Source organism: Natator depressus, chromosome 15, assembly GCF_965152275.1.
Source record: "Natator depressus isolate rNatDep1 chromosome 15, rNatDep2.hap1, whole genome shotgun sequence".
Lineage (NCBI taxonomy): Eukaryota > Metazoa > Chordata > Testudines > Cheloniidae > Natator > Natator depressus.
In genome coordinates, this window is record NC_134248.1 from 21,539,091 (window position 1) to 21,557,410 (window position 18,320).

The 18,320-nt window shown below is 42.7% G+C and overlaps 1 protein-coding gene across 1 annotated transcript in view; it reads left to right on the top strand.

The window, feature by feature from the left end:
* The first annotated feature begins 2,205 nt into the window (after positions 1-2,205).
* The window catches only part of TMEM132D (transmembrane protein 132D), a 398,801-nt gene continuing 382,686 nt past the window's right edge, over positions 2,206-18,320 (top strand). The window contains exon 1 of the mRNA XM_074972451.1: positions 2,206-2,458. Coding sequence (XP_074828552.1) covers positions 2,380-2,458 — 79 coding nt within the window. The 5' untranslated portion in view covers positions 2,206-2,379. The remainder of the gene's footprint in view (positions 2,459-18,320) is intronic.

The following is an 18,320-nucleotide window of genomic DNA, read 5'->3' on the forward strand; positions in this document are numbered from 1 at the left end:
TTACTGCTCCTCCTATGCACTTAGAAAGTTCAATTCCGTTTTAGCTATAATACCAGTTGTAGAGGTATTTTCCATTTGAAGTCCAGGGATTTAGGGAATCTCTCTGAAATTCGTAATACCTCTAAAACCAAAATGAACTTTTAAATGCGCAGACATGAAATGCAACCTCTCCCTATTGCATGGTTGATCATATATGTATTTCTTAACAAATGGAAAGTGTAACATAGCAAGTCCCAGGGTTAGAAGAAGTTTTATTTTGATAGACCCATTTTAAAGCTACAGTGATGGGGATTTTAATATGACAAGAAAAGCTATACATCTTTTATGGAGTTCCGACTCCATCAGAACAGACACAGCCTGCCAGCCCTTACAATATTTTTAGTTTGAGCTTTTGTGTTTTGATTTTGCTGCTGTTCCATCTGCTAAAGAAATAATGACCTGATTATTATCCTTGACCAAAGGGAGGGGAAAAATGTAGCTACAGACTTAACAATTTGTACAGTTAGCAATTTATGGAACATTTTAGACCAGAGAATTGTTTCTAACACATTATTAAAATTATGTAGAATAAGTATAGCTAATTTTGTTGCTGTGTCAGTGGCCATGTGTACAGTGTTCAGGAGAGCTGAGAAATCGCCCCCCTCTCCCCGCCCCCTCCAATCACTGATGCATCATAGGATGTTGGGATCTGGACTATTTTGGTGGACTATGAGGAATCACATAAATAACAAATTTAGATGATAAAACTGGGGATATAACCAGCCCAAACCCAACCACATACAGTCATATACACCTGTCAAATTAGTGTGTTTTGCAGTTTCTTGTACCAGCCGGGATCCAGATTTTGGTGGTAGTAGACGCAACACCTATGTCCTATTTCAAAAGTACAATTACTGAGTCTGGAGCCAAAATCTGGCAGACTTTTGTGGTGCTGTGGGTCCAGGTGGGGGCCTCAGAGTCTGGATTTTTAAGGCGAAGTCTGGATTTTTTGTGTGTGGTGCTTCTGCAACAGGCTATATCAGAGTCGGGTTTTGCTTTTTGGGTACAACGGGAGCCGCTAGACGTGTTCTGCGTTCAAGCAGTAGGCTTTTGGGAGGGCTGGGGCCAAGCTCTGGCAGGTTTCAACTTTTCCGTTTTCTCTCTACACTAAAGTGCAATCATTAGAAGATCGCGGGGGGGGGGGGGGGAGGAGGAGCAATGCACCTCTTTGTTCCCTGCAGTGACTGAGATGATAAAATCTCCCTTGGCTCGCCCCGGTGCCTGCCAGCCAGCCAGCCAGCCACTCCCCAGCCCCTGCGATGCCCTAGGAGGCTCCTGGCTTAGTGACTGCCGCTGGGGGGGCTCTAAGCTACTGTCTGCGCTCCGCCCCCCCCCGTGCTGTGATTGTCTGGGTACCCGGGGGGGGGGGTGCCCTCTGCACGTAGATTGGTGAGCCTGGCTGTCTAGCGAGAGGCTGGGCTCTTTGGAGTTGTATTTATTTATGCATGCATGCATTGATGGTTCCTCCTCTTGGATTATTTCGCCTGCTTAAAAAAAAAACCCAAACCACCCTGGATTTGGCGGGTCGGGACCAGAGGAGGAGGAGCTGGGGGGCCGGGGGCCAGCATTCCGCGTGGAGACCAACTTCTGGGGCATCCTTTGAGTCTCCGGCTGCCCCCCTCCGCCGCCGCCGCTCCTTCCCCGGAGCGGTGGAGGCTCTCCAGCCGGGGGGCCGGGGGGGAGTCCCCCGCGGAGTTGAACAAGTGACTGAGCAAAGAGCGAGCGAGAACTAACGCCCCGCCGCGGTGCCTGGCTGGCGTCTGGGCGGATCAGCATCACCCCCTCCAGGGAAACTTTCCTGCCGCGCCGCGGCCGAACGTGCTTCCCCGGTGGGATGTGGGGACCTGGGTTACACAATCAAGCCGCGCTGCTGAGCTTCCCCCCGTCTCCGGCTAAGCGTGGAAGGGGAAGTGCGTGTGTGTGTGTGTCCCCCAGTAGCGCCCTGGGCTAGCGTGTGAGGTCGTTTGCCTGCAGATTCCAGGGCTGGTGTGTTTAGTTTGATGTGTGCGCAGGGCGGGGGGGAGCTGTTTACTTTTTAGGCGATCGGGGCTCAGGACTGAAGATCTAGCTCAATCGGGAGAGTTTGGGCTCAACGTATTGCAGCCGGCTGTTGGCGGGTGGGTTTGTTTTAATAGCCCTGGGGCGGGGGGTGGGGGCGGAGGAGAAGGGAGGGTTAAAAAACGAAACTGAAGAAACAATTCGTCTCCGCGAAGGAAATGCCTTCTGCGCTCTCCAGGTGACCTTTTCTGAAAATGCAACCTCTCCAGCTGATTGGCTTTTGTTTTGATTACAAAGTGTGTGAAATAGACCCCTAAGTTCCCTGCAGACACAAGCGTGAGGATGTGCACTTCTGGGGTTAGCAATATGTGGCAGCTCCTGTCACTGTTCCTCCTCAGCCTGGCAGCGGTTTTTTCCAAAGGTAAGGAGCAATTTCTTTCTGCTTTTCTTTACATACAGCAGCCTCTCAGGGTGCCTTGGATATTGGCTTCTTCTGTAGGATTTATGACACGTTTTTTGTTTTTTGTTTTGTTTTGCTTGGAGGGGAGGAGGATCTTTGTGTTAGGCAAACACAAGAAGGCATTCTGAAAAGAAATCGAATGCTGATTGTCAAAGCCAACCTAAAGAATTTCCCATCCTTTCAGATCTCCATTTGTGACCTGTCCACTATATCTGCGTTCATGTATACGATGCTGGTGGACAACCTCTGATGTGGACTACAAAGGCTTTTAGTTAGCTGGGGTTTTAAAATTCTTCAGGAGTACTAGAGTTTGGGTTTAAGTTCCCTAGCTTTATGCCCCAGGTAATAATTCAGGTGAAAGCCCCTGTATCTCAGGCTGATAGTCTTTTACTAGGACACATGATATTAACTAAATACCATCCTTCCAATAAAAATATAGGTTGGTTACAATTTCCAGGAGATGTTAATTATTCTGAGTTCTAGTGATTGTAGAATTTCAATATGTTGAATTGAGTTGGAATTTTTTGACATCCTTCCTGAGCGAGTGACCTCTCTCTGTGTTGCCCTGGAATAAAGTTACAAAAAGGTTTACAAGGCCAAGTTACATACGGCCCCACCCACCCGCAACTTTCTTGCAATCAAAAATTCTCCTTTTACTCTTAAGCTTCTGATGCTTGGTCTCAGCCCATAGATCAATTTATTTTTTCAATGCATGAAGCAAATCTTTTAATTCATTCTTGAGTTATCAAAATAAGGGGGGCGGGGGGATATACATTTTCTGCTAGGACGATATTAAGGACTTGTTTGTGCCTGAATATCTAAAAACTAGCTTGAATGTTACTGCTTTAGAATTTACAGGCTACCAGTCCTCAGTGAGGAGTAGTGGTCATATGAGTTTATACCTGGAATTTCTTGGTAAAAATATTTTAAATGAGTTTTGTCTATGTGCAGTGAAGTATTTTTTAAAAGGGGGTTTTGTTACATAATTGCCAGTGGCACTTCAAAGTTGCAGCACGATTATAGTGCAACTGTATAGTGCCAGACTTAATATTTTTTGTGTATCTAAAGATTGGATGAGTTTAAAACCTATTGACTGGAGAAAAAAATTGTGCACAGACCACAGTTCTGTATTTCCACAGTTGCACAGGTAAGGATTTTCCTTTTCCCTCTTCTATTTTTAAAACAAATTTAAGAACTCCCAAAACAACCCAAAGTACATTAAATGCAAAACCCTATATGAGTGCAACTTTAAAGTTGCAAATGAAAACCCACTAAAATCAGGGAAGAGAAAGATTATGGTTCTTGCTCTAAGATTACTTCATTCACATTACAAATCTGTAGCTTTTGATCTCTAGTTAGGCTGCTAAAAGTGTATTTTACTACAAGCAATATCTTATTTTAATCAATAAACACTGCAGTGATAATATTAACTTTTTGATTTCCTGGTTTTTTGGGTGTATTTCAATTTGCAGCCTTAATGCCGGATTAACAGCGGGTTTGCATTTGATTGAAACTCATTGCAACCTTGAAATAAAAGTGTATTTGAGAGACCTACAGAATATATTTGCTTGAAATTGATGGTTTGCTGCTTGGATCAGACATTATAATATACATCTGAGATTTTATTTTTAACTATTAAACCACCCTCACACTATTTTGAAAGATAAAAATCTGGCAGAAAATTGGATTTGGTAAGGATATTTTGTTAAATACACTAATGCAAAAACTACAACCTGAGGTTTTTTATACAAACTGTGAAGTCTCATTAAGCCTAGTACCTTTTGAATTACGTACACCTGATCATATTAGTAGTTCTTCTAGAATCACTGGTATTGCTTATTTTGTATTTTAGAGTTGATAACATGCTGTTGTATGGTTGTTGGGTCTGTGTATTGTGTTGTGATTTAGAAAAAATATTCTGGGTACATAGCTATTTTCATATCTGGTAACAGACTCAGATCTTATTATGGTGACTTCGAACAATCAGAAAGACCAGAGGTTTCTAGAGACTTACAATATGAATTAGAAGACACTGTGCAAAAGGTCGATCTCCCTAACAGAAGGAAAACTGAAGAAATAATCAGTCTTGATTATTGCTACAGGGCATAATTCTTTGTTTGATGCCTTGTTGTTGCTAATAGAAATGCTTCTTTCTTTTATGACAGTATGGCAAAGTTTTAGTGAGAGAGAGACACGCTTTTTTTAACAAGCAATAGCAATCAGTTGCCTATTGTGTATATAGGTCTGTTGCTGATTACTTTGAAGCATGGCAACAAGGCTTCCTCACTACAGGTTTCCAAGACTTGAAAAGCACCATTAATGGTTTTGCTTTGCTTTTATCCTGTGAAGGGGGAAATTAGTTCAAGCTCAAGAGGTGAAATGTTGTCCTGTTTTCTGTAATGAGTTCAGCATTCTCAGCAAAACTACTTGTGAATGATGATGTGGTGTGTGTACTTACATATGTACGGTGTGTGGCTGTACAATTCCAGTTATGGTCCCAAATCCTGCTCCCAGTCAGTTAGTTTTGACATTAATATCAATGGGAACAGAATCCATCTCCAACTATAGAAAACTTCTTCAGAGCTTTTCAGTAGTAAAATTCTGAATCTGTTGTAACCAAAAATAAACAGGCTCAATAACAGAGATGTTTTGTCCATGTTTTTAATGCTGAACAGCTGCTTGTTTTAAGGACAAAACTGTCATTGGCCTCAATGGGGTTAGGATCGGGCCTTTGATATCTCCTCTAACACCCCATATCTCTTTAGGGCCCAGTCCTGCAATGAGCTGAACATACCTGAAAGGTGCTGAGCACTCTTAAGATTCTTCCAATGGGAGCTGAGAGGGGTGTTCGAACAATTTGTATAGTGGGGGTGCTGAGAGCCATTGAACCAAACTGTAAACCCTGTATATGATGGAAACCACTTCAATCCAGGGGGTGCAGCAGCATCCCCTGCACCGCTAGTTCCAGCACCTATGGAGCTGAGAGGCATTACGCATGCATGTTTGGCCGATAAAACCCTCTGTCAGATGTTGGAGATCCTTCACTTTAAACAAGTGGTTCTCAACCTTTCCAGACTACTGTACTGCTTTCAGGAGTCTGATTTGTCTTGCATACTCCAGTTTCACGCACTTAAAAACTACTTGCCTACAAAATCAGACATAAAAATATGTCGCAGCACACTATTACTAAAAAATTGCTTGCTTTCTCATTTTGTCTGTATGAAATTTTAGTTTGTACTGACTTTGCTTGTGCTTTTTATGTAGCCTGTTGTAAAACCAGGCAAATATCTAGATGAGTTGATGTACCCCCTGTGAGATCTATGCGTACCCTTGCTTGAGAACCACTGCTTTAAACAACAGGCCCAAGCTGAGATGAGAAAAATGGTGCCAGCAAGAGAATGTCAAAGTGGTCTTTTGCCCTCCTGCATTGTCCTAAGCATCCCATGGGAGGTCATTTTCCAAGGTAATTTCTTCTTTGGCCATAAAGCTTCTGTTTGGGTTTTCTGTTTCCCGCAGGTGCTGAAGACCATTTGTTATAAAATGTAGAGGCATGGCAGCCGAGTTAGACAGGATTGCTTTCCTAAAGGTGTTTCCTGCAGGTTTGAGAGATGGGAATTCCACTTGCAGTGATGCCAATCTCCTAATTTAGGAAAGGGAAAAGAATCTCCCAAGGAACAAAAACAATACTGTTTGATTGGACCTAGCTGTTTTAGATATAAACATCTGATAGAAGCAGATGACTATTAGGATAGAACAAATGCGCTACTCTTTTGTTTTATATTATTAATGTTGTGCTTTATTGTTCTTTGAACCCTCACAATAGTGTCAGTTACATCACATAATCCCCCCCTCCTTTTTTTTGTACACATAGGGCCAAATGTTAGCCTTGGTTACATCTGCTCAACTCTGTTGACTTCCATAAGGTTACACAGATATCAGAATATGGCCGATTGCCCATAAGAAATACCCCGTTATTGCCATTAGAGTCTGCATGAAAGGAGGGTCATAGTTGTACAGGAAATTAACTACCTTGGTGCTCACTCCTGCCTCTGTTGTTTTCAGTGGGGAAAAATGAGTGGACAAAGAATACAGGCTCGAGCTCTTTGCTTATGTTTCTTTTATGTTCCCATCTTCCACTAAGTTGTGAGCCATTTCGGAAAGAGCTCCATGGGCATATTTCCGAGTGATGTCAATGGGAGCTCTGAGAATGGGGAGTTTATTGTGGATAAGAATATTGAAAATGGAAATATAAAGTGCACACACATGTGTTTCACTACAGTTTCTTCTGGATCATTGCTCTGAAGCATTACAGGGTTTATTTTATTGGTAAGGGAAAATTGTTCTGTATTTGCTAGTTGTGGTTGTAATTAAAGAATCCTGAGTTTGATTTAAAAATAACATTTCTCTTTCTTTTAACACTTTCTGGTATCTCTAGACAGGGGAGCAGGGTTGAATTTCACAGTTAGTGGGTCTAATCGACATTTCGCAATCTGTGATTTGTTTTGGTAAGAGAAGCTTGCTGTTTTTGATAAGGAAACAAATATTCTTTTAATGTCACAATCGTAATAACACTTTTGGGAGTCAGTTGTCAAAAATGTATCTGTTGCTGTAGCTGTATAACTTTAAATTGGTATTTATGGCTAATTTACCATATGTTGAAAATTGTCCTCCCTCTGTGTGTGTGTGTGTGTGAGAGAGAGAGAGAGAGAGAGAGAGAGCTGATGGAATGACTCAGCAGAAACAAACCACAGATGTAATCAGCAAGGGTTTTTCCTCAAGTGCTGTTGTCTATAGCCAGAAATCAAAACAAGTTTGCTTAAGCCCCCCAAAAAGTAACAGCAGCCCCAGCCTGAGGTTCAAGCCATTTTGGTGAAACAGGCATTCTCTCACTGTCCCACCTGCAGCTAATTGAGAGTCCTTTGGGATATTCTGCCAGGGTGGGGAGTAAGATTAACCCCTTGGTCATTGTTTGCACCTTGACACTACGTGCATCTGGGAGAAGCTCTGTGCTGCCTTCTTTTAATCTCAGCACGAACGGAACAAAAATAATAAATTCAAATGAAACTAAATAGTTCCACAGAAAAGCCTGTGTTTTATTTGCCAGCCACAATACTCACTTAATGCAATTTTTTTCCTGTAATGTTCTCATTTTTACCTCTGCTTTTGCTTTTATTAGTTCCATGGGACCAGCAGGCTCTATGACACCAACCAGTGTTTTAGATATTAATAAAAGCATCTTTATTCAATAAAGATAATTTTTATTTAATAAAAGAGAGAATCAAAAGATAATCAGATTTTTCATGCTGCATTCACATTAAGTCAACCTCCTGAGATTGTTGTAGATGCCAAGTCTGGTGGCCGTCTATCACTCGGTTCTAGGATACATAAACACGACTGCAGACAGGTTGATTGCAGAGAGACTGGAGAGGCAGCTAAGATTCATCGTAGGTTTAGTTTATGAAGTGTTACATTTAATTACTTGATTTTTCATCGTTCTGTGTAATGTCTCTTGCTACATTATTAATAGTAATTCAAAATTAAGTGGATTTTAAGCAGTTTGGTGACACTTAACTCGCACTGATTATCATGAGCAGGGTTAAAAATGACATATTTGAGGAAGCCAACCTATTTTTTTCCTCTGTGGAAAAAGCAGATAAACAGCAGAATGGGGGTTCATCTATTTTTATAGTCTTGCTTTCGCCCTTTATTGAGTGAATTTAATTCTGATGAAAGGTGCTAGTCTGACAGCCCCAGGAAGTTGATGGGTTGGTAGTCAATCTCTCTTCATCCTTCCCACCAGTTCTAAGATTTAAGAGGGCAGGTCAATCTCCATATCTACAATGGGCCTGATACGAAGCCCGTTGAAGTTATTGCCAAGACTACTCCATTGGACTTTGCCTCAGACCCTCATTTCTTGGCCTCCTGGCGAAGACTTCCAAAACAGGTGTCAACCAGTGCCAATTTTCATAGTGTTTCCAGTGGTGTGGACACCTGGGAACTGACCCGACATCAGTCAAGTGTCATTTCATATACAGGCCACGTAAGACTAGTCTGATGGAGATCACTCTTCGCCTAGGCTTTATTTGTTGTGCTCCACTAGAGGGGAAAGGTTTGGTGACAATATGGTATCATACTGAGTAACCCTCCTTCACTGATCCATTGAGCCTTCCCAGTTTGATGTATTACAGTCTTACAAAGCATGCAAAGGAAACCATATTTAAAACTGACCCATGTAGACTCTCAGATGTGAATGGGCAGCGGAAAGCTGCAGGGTGCTACCGGCTCTGCAAGAAGAGCAAGGTATCAAATCCACTTTGTGTAAAGATGGGTGCTTAGCACAGTGGAAATGATAGTTAGGGGCCCAAGCAGAGACGTGGAAAGGAAACCAGCACTCTCCGTACCAATCCCAGTGCAGGCTAGAAAGCAGTGCAAGGAAAAGTGTCCTATCTAGCCACCTCAGGCGGCTGTAATGTGTGCCTTTTGAGCTGCATGCTGTCAAGGTAAGAGGACAATTGGGCAGGCAGTGTGCAGGTCACTGGCTGAGAAACAAAGCAGATGTCCAGATAATCACACAGATGAGTTCTCATGTCCGTTGTATGCCAAAGAAATCCTTTGAATCAGCAAGCTCGGTCTTGCCTGGTGCTAACGGATCTCAGAGCTACTCTCTGTGGCACTTAATATCCCTATTTTTCTTTTTATTTAGATTTATAAAGCACCTTCCCACTGTGGTAGGTATGGTAGTCATTTATAAAAGTAAAATGCACAAGAAGAAAAATCCCAAGGTACAATTAAACCAAAATAAACTGCACAGCCAGTAGGTTCAATAATAATCAGCTAAGAATAAACAACAACAATAAAACAATGCCATTCAGTAGCAGTAATGCCATTCAGCTCTCAGCCAGCCCAATTACCAGAGGCCCTGGGTTGGCGGGGGATACTGGTCTCCATACACAGCTGGGTTTGATGAGTAATTCCATTTGTCTTCACTGTAGACTAATGACAGTGATTTGGGTATATTGTAGAGGCCAGCAACCCACAAATGAAACCTCTGTATTTATCCTTTTAAGTTCTGCATCTCTGGTCTGACTGTAATAAGAATCTTGCTTGGTTTCCTTTAATTAGGTAGTACATATTGGTTGGTTAGTTTTTGTTGTTTACAGCAAGGACAAATATGGCTGTAAAAACATGTGGGAAAAGTAAAGTAGTTTTGAGCAGGGTTGTAATAAACTGGTGTGTGCGCATGCCAGTGCGTGCTTGCACTCCACTGCCCTCTACTGGATGAAATCAGAACTGCTCTTCTGCACGTCAGCCCTCGTACAGCTACCCATTCATGAAGATTCCCCTCTAGCTCATCCAGTTAAATCACAGAGTCTAGAGAGATGACCCATAAATCTTATGTTGTTGTTCTGGTCAAAAACCACAGGGCCAATCCTGCGGTCTTTACTCAGGCAAAACTTCCATTTGACTTGGAGCTGCAGGACTGAGCTTTTAATTTGCTATTTTAGCCACAGAAATGTTTTGTCACTGCCAGTTTTTGCCCTGACTGGAAAAACTTTCTTTTTCTTTTTTTTTTTTTTAAACAAAATGGAGATTTGATTTTGTTGTAACATATCATGATGGGCTATGTTTTTTAGGCCACTTGTGAGCAAATGCGCAGCTGTTAGACTCTTCTGTTGAAACAAATCGGTGGGAATTTCCCTTGTTCCTATTTAACCCCCTGTGGCCTCAATGACATTTGCCGCAACAACAGAAATAGAGCCTGGATCCTCCAGCTTCAGAAGTACAGGCCCTTGCCACCTTAACTGAAGAAGAATTTCCTTACATGGTTAGCAATAAAGGGCCTATGACACAGAACGGAGCAATTCTAAGTCTATCCAGTAGAAAGCAGTGGTGCACGTTCCCAGTAGTCACTGTATTACAATCGTTCATGCCACTGTAAGAAAAAGGGAGTGGTAGGTGTGGGGGTGGGGAAAAGACTTCTACAGTTTTATCTAAAGTGTGTGAACCTGTCTAGGACCTTCTTAGTTTCATGTGATTTAAACCCCAGGCTTTAGCAGCACCTTACTGGTTACCCTGTAGCAAAATATCCTGCCTTGTGAAGCCTGCATAGAGCATCTGGCTCATATGATGACATTAGAATAACTCATCCTAGCGCAAGTAGAGGAGAACAGTGTCACACACAGAAGGAGTGTTTCAGAAGGTACTAACACTGTGTCAGTGGGTCCACATTGTAGACAAATGCATGTGGTTCTGGATTGTGACTAACTAGACTTAGAATCGTAGAAGATTAGGGTTGTAAGAGAGCTCAGGAGGTCATCTAGTCCAACCCCCTGCTCAAAGCAGGACTAATCCCAACTAAATCAACTTCATCAATAGGCACTTGTAGGCTCTGCATACAGTTCTGATCCTTGGCTGTTCACAGTCTGACTGTGGGTAGGAATTAGAGAGAAGCATGACTTTTTGTGGCTAAAAGCTTAGCACAGGGACGCTGGGTGTGTGTGACTGGAGTCTAGTCCTAGCTCCACTATTGAAAATCCAGGTCCCGGCTTTCTCACCTCAGGCACTCAAAACTAGTGGATGCTTTTGAAAAGTTGGTCTTAGCTTCTCGGAATGGCAGTTTCTACATCAGTGAAAGGGTGAATTATACTGCTCCAGCTCCCAGAGGCACATTGAGGGTTAATATGTGTAAAGAGGTGTCCCACACATTTTGAAGATGTTCCCCTGTGGCACAAATGCAGATCACATCTCGTTTGTCATTGCCTCACTGCCTCAGTCATTTACCAGTTATGGCTCTGTTACTCTGGGTAGTTTGCCGACATCTTGGGGCAAGCACTTGTAAGGGCACGTGACTCTAGCGGTGTCCTGCTTTCTCCTTTGTGCTTCACTGTGTCCCCTGGAGCAGTTGTCTGATATGAGATGATTTCTCGCATACTGAACACTCGGGCACAGCAGGAGTCTGTTACATACTTCTGACTCTTTGACACCATCTGCCCACTAAAGTAATCTAATGGGTTTCCATTGAGCCAGGCTGCATTACAGCCCAAAGAGTCTGCTCCAGATTAAAGACAACTCTATACGTGAACATTTGCTTCTCAGTTTTATAGGAGGCATACTGTTTTGTTTGATATTTTAGAGGGGGAAACAGCTCTCCTTAGTACATATTAAACTAAGCAAATATGAATCATTTGGAATGGTTCATTAATGATATTTTGTAGATGTATACTACTTTTATCGAAGTATTACAAAGACATTTACAAAAATGAATTAATTGCCGCACTTCTGTGAGGCAATTGGTCTTAAACAATAATGTTTACCTCAGTTTTACAGATGGACGCACTATGGTACAGAGAGGAGACTTGAAACACAGTGAGGTTAAAAGAGAGGGAAGAAGGGTAGTCCATTGAAGAGTGCCCTGGATTAGGAGTCAGGACATCTCAGTTATAGTCCCGGCTCTGCTATTGACTTGCTCTATGACCTTTGGAAATCACCTCACCTGTCTGTGCCTCAGTTTCCTCATCTGTAAAATAGGGAGAATGATACTTAATCACCTTTGTAAAATGCATGCTAATGTGCCCTGTAAGTGGGAAGTATGGTCTATATTATTACCCAAGAATAGACAGCAAGCTTAAACAGACAGTGTGGTTCATTGATAAGGCATGGGGCTGGAACACAGGAGTCTGAGGTTCTATTCCTGGCAGTGCTGCTGAGTGACTCTGGGTAAGTCATTTCGCCTCTTTTGTGCCCGTTTCCTTCTCACTCTCTGTCTGCTTTGTCTACTTAAGTCCCTACTCTGAAAGCTTTCAGTCTCTCTCTTCTTTTGTATTTATACAGTACCTTGTCCAGTGGAGCCCTGATCTCAGCTGAGGTCTCTAGGCACTGCTGCAATACAAATAATTAATAATAGCAGCAGTGCTACAAATCAGAACACAGTATCCCAACTTGTGGCTCCCTGCACTGAACACTGGACCACATTTACTACATAGAGGCCTGTGGCACTGCACTTAAGGGGGGGAAAGGGTCAACTTAAACACATAATGAAATGCAACATCGTGATTAAAAGATTCCAGGAGCTTAGCGCACAGCCCATCCAGCAGTGTACTGTCAATAAACCATCTAAACAGTAACCCAAACAGTAATAGTGACAAGAAAACACGAAGAGTTGCTTAAAAGTAGATGTTATAAAGAAGTCTTTATTTTTCTCCCTGTGATAATCCATGTTACTGAACTATTAAAGAAATCCTCTTAATTTTGAACGTTTCTATTAATAATGGAACAGACCTTTTACGTGAGAGATTTGTCTTTATGCAGACAGCACAGTTTTATGGACTCCTTTGCTCCCTTTCTATCCCTTCAAGTGCCCAAGTTGTTTTTAAAGCTCATACATGTCAATAAGTCAAGAGAGACAAATGGTTCAGTAGTGGCAGTAAGGTGGTCTTGCTAAAAGAGAATGAAAGGCCAAATCCTGCCATTTTGTGCTGGACACTAAGAAATAGAGGACTCAAAATTAGAGACACTTTTGAACATTTGAGCCCAAATGACTTGCCCAGGGTAACACAGCAGTTCTTGTACCCTCTCCAGAGGACTACCCTGCCTCCTATGCAGCCAGGATATGCAGTGCTGGACCCTGTTTCTTTGAAGGTATTTATGCAAGAAGTCACTGCAGGGTATTTGCCTCTGTCACCATCTGCCTCTTTACTGGAGAAGCACTGTTGCGGTGTGCCCAAAGCACAATCTTCCATGCTATTGCAGTGAATATTGCATGCTATTTCATGTGAATAGACCAGTAGGATAGGGAGACCTTTCCATGGGCTTCTGAGACTCTCCAACAGATGGAACACTCTGCAATGCATTCTCTCCCCCATGTGCACACCCAGCATGCTTCAGCTTTGGACTCCTTTTGTTCATAGGGCCATTTGGTGTCTTCACCCTCTGGAAAGCACGTGACAGTTTCATTTGTCACATTCCTTCTCTGCAAGAAGAGCAGCAGCCTGTCCGTTCATTATTTTGGAAGCAACAGTCAATATCAGAGTGGTCCCTTTTGGAGTCTTGAAATCCCGTGCAACTTTGCCTATTTCCAGCTTTTGTTACACACTTGGACTAGCTTGCTCGAAGGTTTAAGAATCTCAGCAAAACTGCACCCAGGTTCAGGTGCCCCTGGTCCCTGGCTTATGGTTAGAATCATGTGAAATTTGTTGGCATCACCTGCTTTGAATTAAATCTATCATCTTTATTGAGATCCAGAACTCAAAGTGAAACTTGGAGTACAAGCCCAGGTTAGAGCAAACCCAAAGCAAATATTTGTATAAACCCCCGAGAAACTAAATAGCTGTATTTTCGCAGGCTCTAGCCTGATCTTTTGACTAGTGAATCTGAGCCTGTCCTTTTTTATATTTATGCTTCATTTGTGTTATGGGTGAGATGCTAAATAAGGTTTATGCCTAGAGTCTGTGCTGAGCTTACTCGTGCTGTTTCTGAAAAGCCAGCCTAAATTTCTACTGTTACAGTAGTTCTAAAAAAATAATATGGGCGTCAACTGCCTCTTTGCTTTCCTTTTATTTATGCCTCTTATTTGAGTGGCATTAAATATGAGAGTTCTGGTGCAATAATGACTGTGGAAACATCTGTTTGTTTGTTTGATTTTTCTCCCTCCTGTCATATAGTCACACTTTCCCTTCTAACAATCCCTACCAGAATAATGCATCTGCTTTGAGATATCTATATCTATCAGGGCCCAGGAAAGAGAGAAACCAGTATAAGTGCAGAATACTCTATAGAGAGGATATTTGTGGTGATATTTATTATTTTATTATTACTTCTCACCTTTCCCATACATCAAAATGTACAGATAATACTAAAGAATTGCCCACAAAGGGATTCACCTCAACCCACTCCCTTCTCAGTTGCTTTAAAAAGGAAGAGGCAAGATGAGCTTGACAGTGTATCAGAATGTTAACAGATCTTGGCCATGGCGGACCAAGAATAAAAACTCAACTCATTTCACACATTAGGAAAAACTTCCTAACTGTCAGGGTTGTTAAGCTCCGGAACAAATTGGCTAGGGAGGTTGTGTAATCTCCGTCACTGGAGGTTTATAAGAACAGGTTACACAAACACCTGTCAGGAATTGTCTTGTTATTACATAGTCCTGTCATGAGTGCAGGGGACTGGACTTTAGGTGCCTTCCAGTCCTATATGTCTACGATTCTGTAGGTCACCACAGCAGTCAGAAGGAAGCAGTTTCTAATCCCCCCCTTTCTGGGCTGAGTTCAAACTGTTGTCCTAGAAAGGAAAGACTCGGTTTCTCATTCCCATTCCCCTGAGGCATCCAGTCCCCAAATATAAATCATTATTATAGAAATCAGGTGTGTAACGATCCTTGGTAATGACATGCAAGGGAGACAAAGGGGAATAAAACAGCCTTGCAATGATCACTCAGAATATTTACTGTTCTGCAAGTCACTTACATTACCATGATATCATCCCCATTCCCTTTATTAAATGGTAACTTAAGCAAAAAGTACAGTTGTGAAGACTTAATGGTGACCAATGTGAATGACAAAATTAGAACATGCTACGCAAAATGGACAAAGATATGACAAACTTAGAGTGAATTACTGTTATGCACCAGGGCCTGGGCCTCCTGTGAAGCACCATGGCAGCCAATCTGGGAGGATATTGTGGTGCATCATGTGAAATGTAGTCTGCCTGGGGAATCTAGCCCGTAGAGGCAAATGAGGGCATGTGGCCTGCGGCAGCATTTCAGAATCAAAATGGTCGAAAATTTTTGGTTTTTGGCCCAAAAGTTCTGGCTTTCAATTTTTCACCAAAAAGCTGAGGCATGTTTTGGGGATGGGGTAAGACAAATTTTAGGATCGGCTGTAGTGTGTGTGTGTGTAACACACACACACACACAGAGATGTACACATGGCCTGATTCTTTGGCTATTCCTTGTGTGGAACTTCCACTGATGTCAATGAATATTAGTGACAATTGATGAACTTTGGTGGTGTAGAGGGCAGCTACGATACTGGGCCCATTGTGAGTAGATATTCTAGTAGCACGCAGCTTGCCTGTGTAATGGGTGTTGTAATTGAGAGGTATTGAATGGGAAAGTTTGGAAAGTTTATTTTCCCCTTCAGTCCCGCAAAGTACTTTAATGGACAGCTCAATTTTGAGGCAGTGACTGTGGGGATATCACTGTTGTAATGAAGGTGTGAGACAGAGGAGTGCAAGGAAGAAACTTCACTTTATTTCCTGGACCCGGTCACATGGCTAGGGTCATTATCCACTGACACCAATGGCTACCGGAAAACTCTTTCCAAAAAAGCAGAACATCCCCCTTTTGTAGCCCTGGCTTGGGGCCAGGCTGGCGTGTTCCCGGGAGCCAGTTCTTGTCTCTGTCTCTCAAATCTGTACTAATCAACACAGAATGCTACTGTGTGAGATGTCTCACATCTGCCTATCGCCCAGGCAGTTCACAGTTCTCAGGCACTTCATGCTTTTATTTCCCCCCCATGAACTGGTGCTGTGACTGAATTGATAAAGGCCATAATATCTCTTCAGATCTGGCTCAGGCTTCCTGTCCCCCCTGACTCCCAACCCCTACATGTTAGTGGCTAGATGCCACCTGGGAAATGTGAACCCATCACATGTACTGCTGTGGGCAGTTTGTGTGTGTCAAGATGCAAAGCATTTACAAACACTTGCTAATCTGCGTCAGGGTTGCTGTGATTTTTTTTTTTAAACTAAGTCCATATCACTTCTTCTTAAGGCATCAGGCTTTAAACCCAGCCTGTGTCAATTTACAATAGTGTTTTATTTTATTACAATGGAATGGTTAGACCTGCATGGGGGCAAATGGCTTTCTAAAGTGCTTTTGAGCCATCCCTTGTTTATACCTGTGTGGTCTCTTGATGGAATTCAAATAAATAATTTTGTTGTGTGAAAGAAGCAGTATTAGATTTATTTCTAAATTCTTTTCAAGATGTCAGCATGTAGCCCCAAGGATGTGAAAGAAAGGTACTGCTTGTCAACCTCTCTGGCTGCTCTGAATTAGGCTGAACCTACTGGAAATGAAAGGTTCAGAGAGCACAAATGGAATAGATTGAAGTAAAAGCTTCAAGTGAATTGAAAGGGCAGGTTTACTGGCTAAATGTGATCTCTGTGGGCCGAAAGATACCTAATGCATTGAAGTTGTCAGCCATTGTGGAGTCCTCCAAAGGAATTGCTTAAGGCTTTTTGCTTTGGAGTCGCTTTTCACTGGAGCCTTTTCTGGTATTGAAATCTCTTAGAGCTGCAAAAGGAAAATAAAACATTAAACATATAACTAGGGCCATACCACATTCATGGTCCATTTCATGGGCATAGGATTTTAGAAATCATAAATTTCATGATTTTTAGCTATTTAAATCTGAAATGTCACGGTGTTGTAATTGTAGGGATCCTGACCCAAAAAGGAATTGTGTGTGGGGGGGGTGTCACAAGGTTACTGTAGGAGGGGTTGCAGTATTACTACCCCTTACTTCTGCGCTGCTGCTGGCAGCGGTGCTGCCTTCAGAGCTGGGCAGCTGGAGAGTGGCGGCTGCTGGCCGGGAGCCCAGCTCTGAAGGCAGCGCCGCCGTCAGCAGCAGCGCAGAAGTAAGGATGGCCTGGTGTGGTATTGCCACCTTTACTTCTGCGGTGCTGCCTGAAGAGCTGGTCCCTCTATCAGCAGCCGCCACTCTCTGGCCTTCCAGCTCTGGAGACAGCAGCGCAGACGTAAGGGTGGCACGGTACGGTATTGCTACCCTTACTTCTGCGCTGGTGCTGCCTTCAGAGCTGGGCGCCTGGCCAACAGCCACCACTCTCTGGTTGCCCAGCTCTGAAGGCAGCAATGCAGAAATAAGGGTGGCAATACTGTGACCACCCCCCAAAATAACCTTGCGACCCCCCCCAACTCCCTTTTGTGTCAGGACCCCCAATTTGAAAAACGCTATCTTCCCCCAAGAAATCTGTATAGTATAGGGTAAAAGCACACACAAGACCAGATTTCACGGTCCGTGACGCGTTTTTCATTGCTGTGAATTTGGTGGGGCCCTATATATAACAGTTGTAGCATAAGTGAAGTCACTACATGTTCTTATGCTGCTTGACACTTTTTTGTGTCTGTGTGTATGTTAACAAACTTACATTCATGGAGCCTATTTAAGGGCTCTCCGTTCTTCTATGTAACACCCAGGGCTACATTTTCAGAGGCGCTAAGCCACCATTTTAGGCACCAAATATGTGGTCAGATTTTCAGAACAGCTTAGCACATTGGATTTGCCCCTGAGCGTCATGGTGGGAGCTGCTGTGTGTGATCTTAAGCACCCCTGTATTCACACCCTACTGCAATAATATTTGTGCAAAATATGCCTTGTGAGGTATCCTTTGATATTATTCACACTGGTCAATAATATCATTGGGAAATATCTGTAACAAAATGTTATATGTGAAGTTATAAAGTCTCTCTATGTAATGTTACTAGAATATGTTTAAGACCAGACGGCCTAGCTTAGGTAAAGGTGCTAAACAGGTTTGTCCTATATGAAATTTACATATTAGCAGTAAACAAAGCCATTGAGCTAAACCAGAGGGGGTTATCTTGAGACTGAACTTTAGAGACAGAATTAACATGCCTCCTGCACCCTAGAGAGATACAGGGGTCTGAATCCCCAGGAGACCTTTCTAACTTTTAGGAGAAAGACAATTCCTTTGGGAATATAAGGGATAGAGAGACACTTCATCTTTATTTTTCACTCTAAGGGGACAAAGAAAGCAAGCGATTTGATCTCTGTGATGGCTC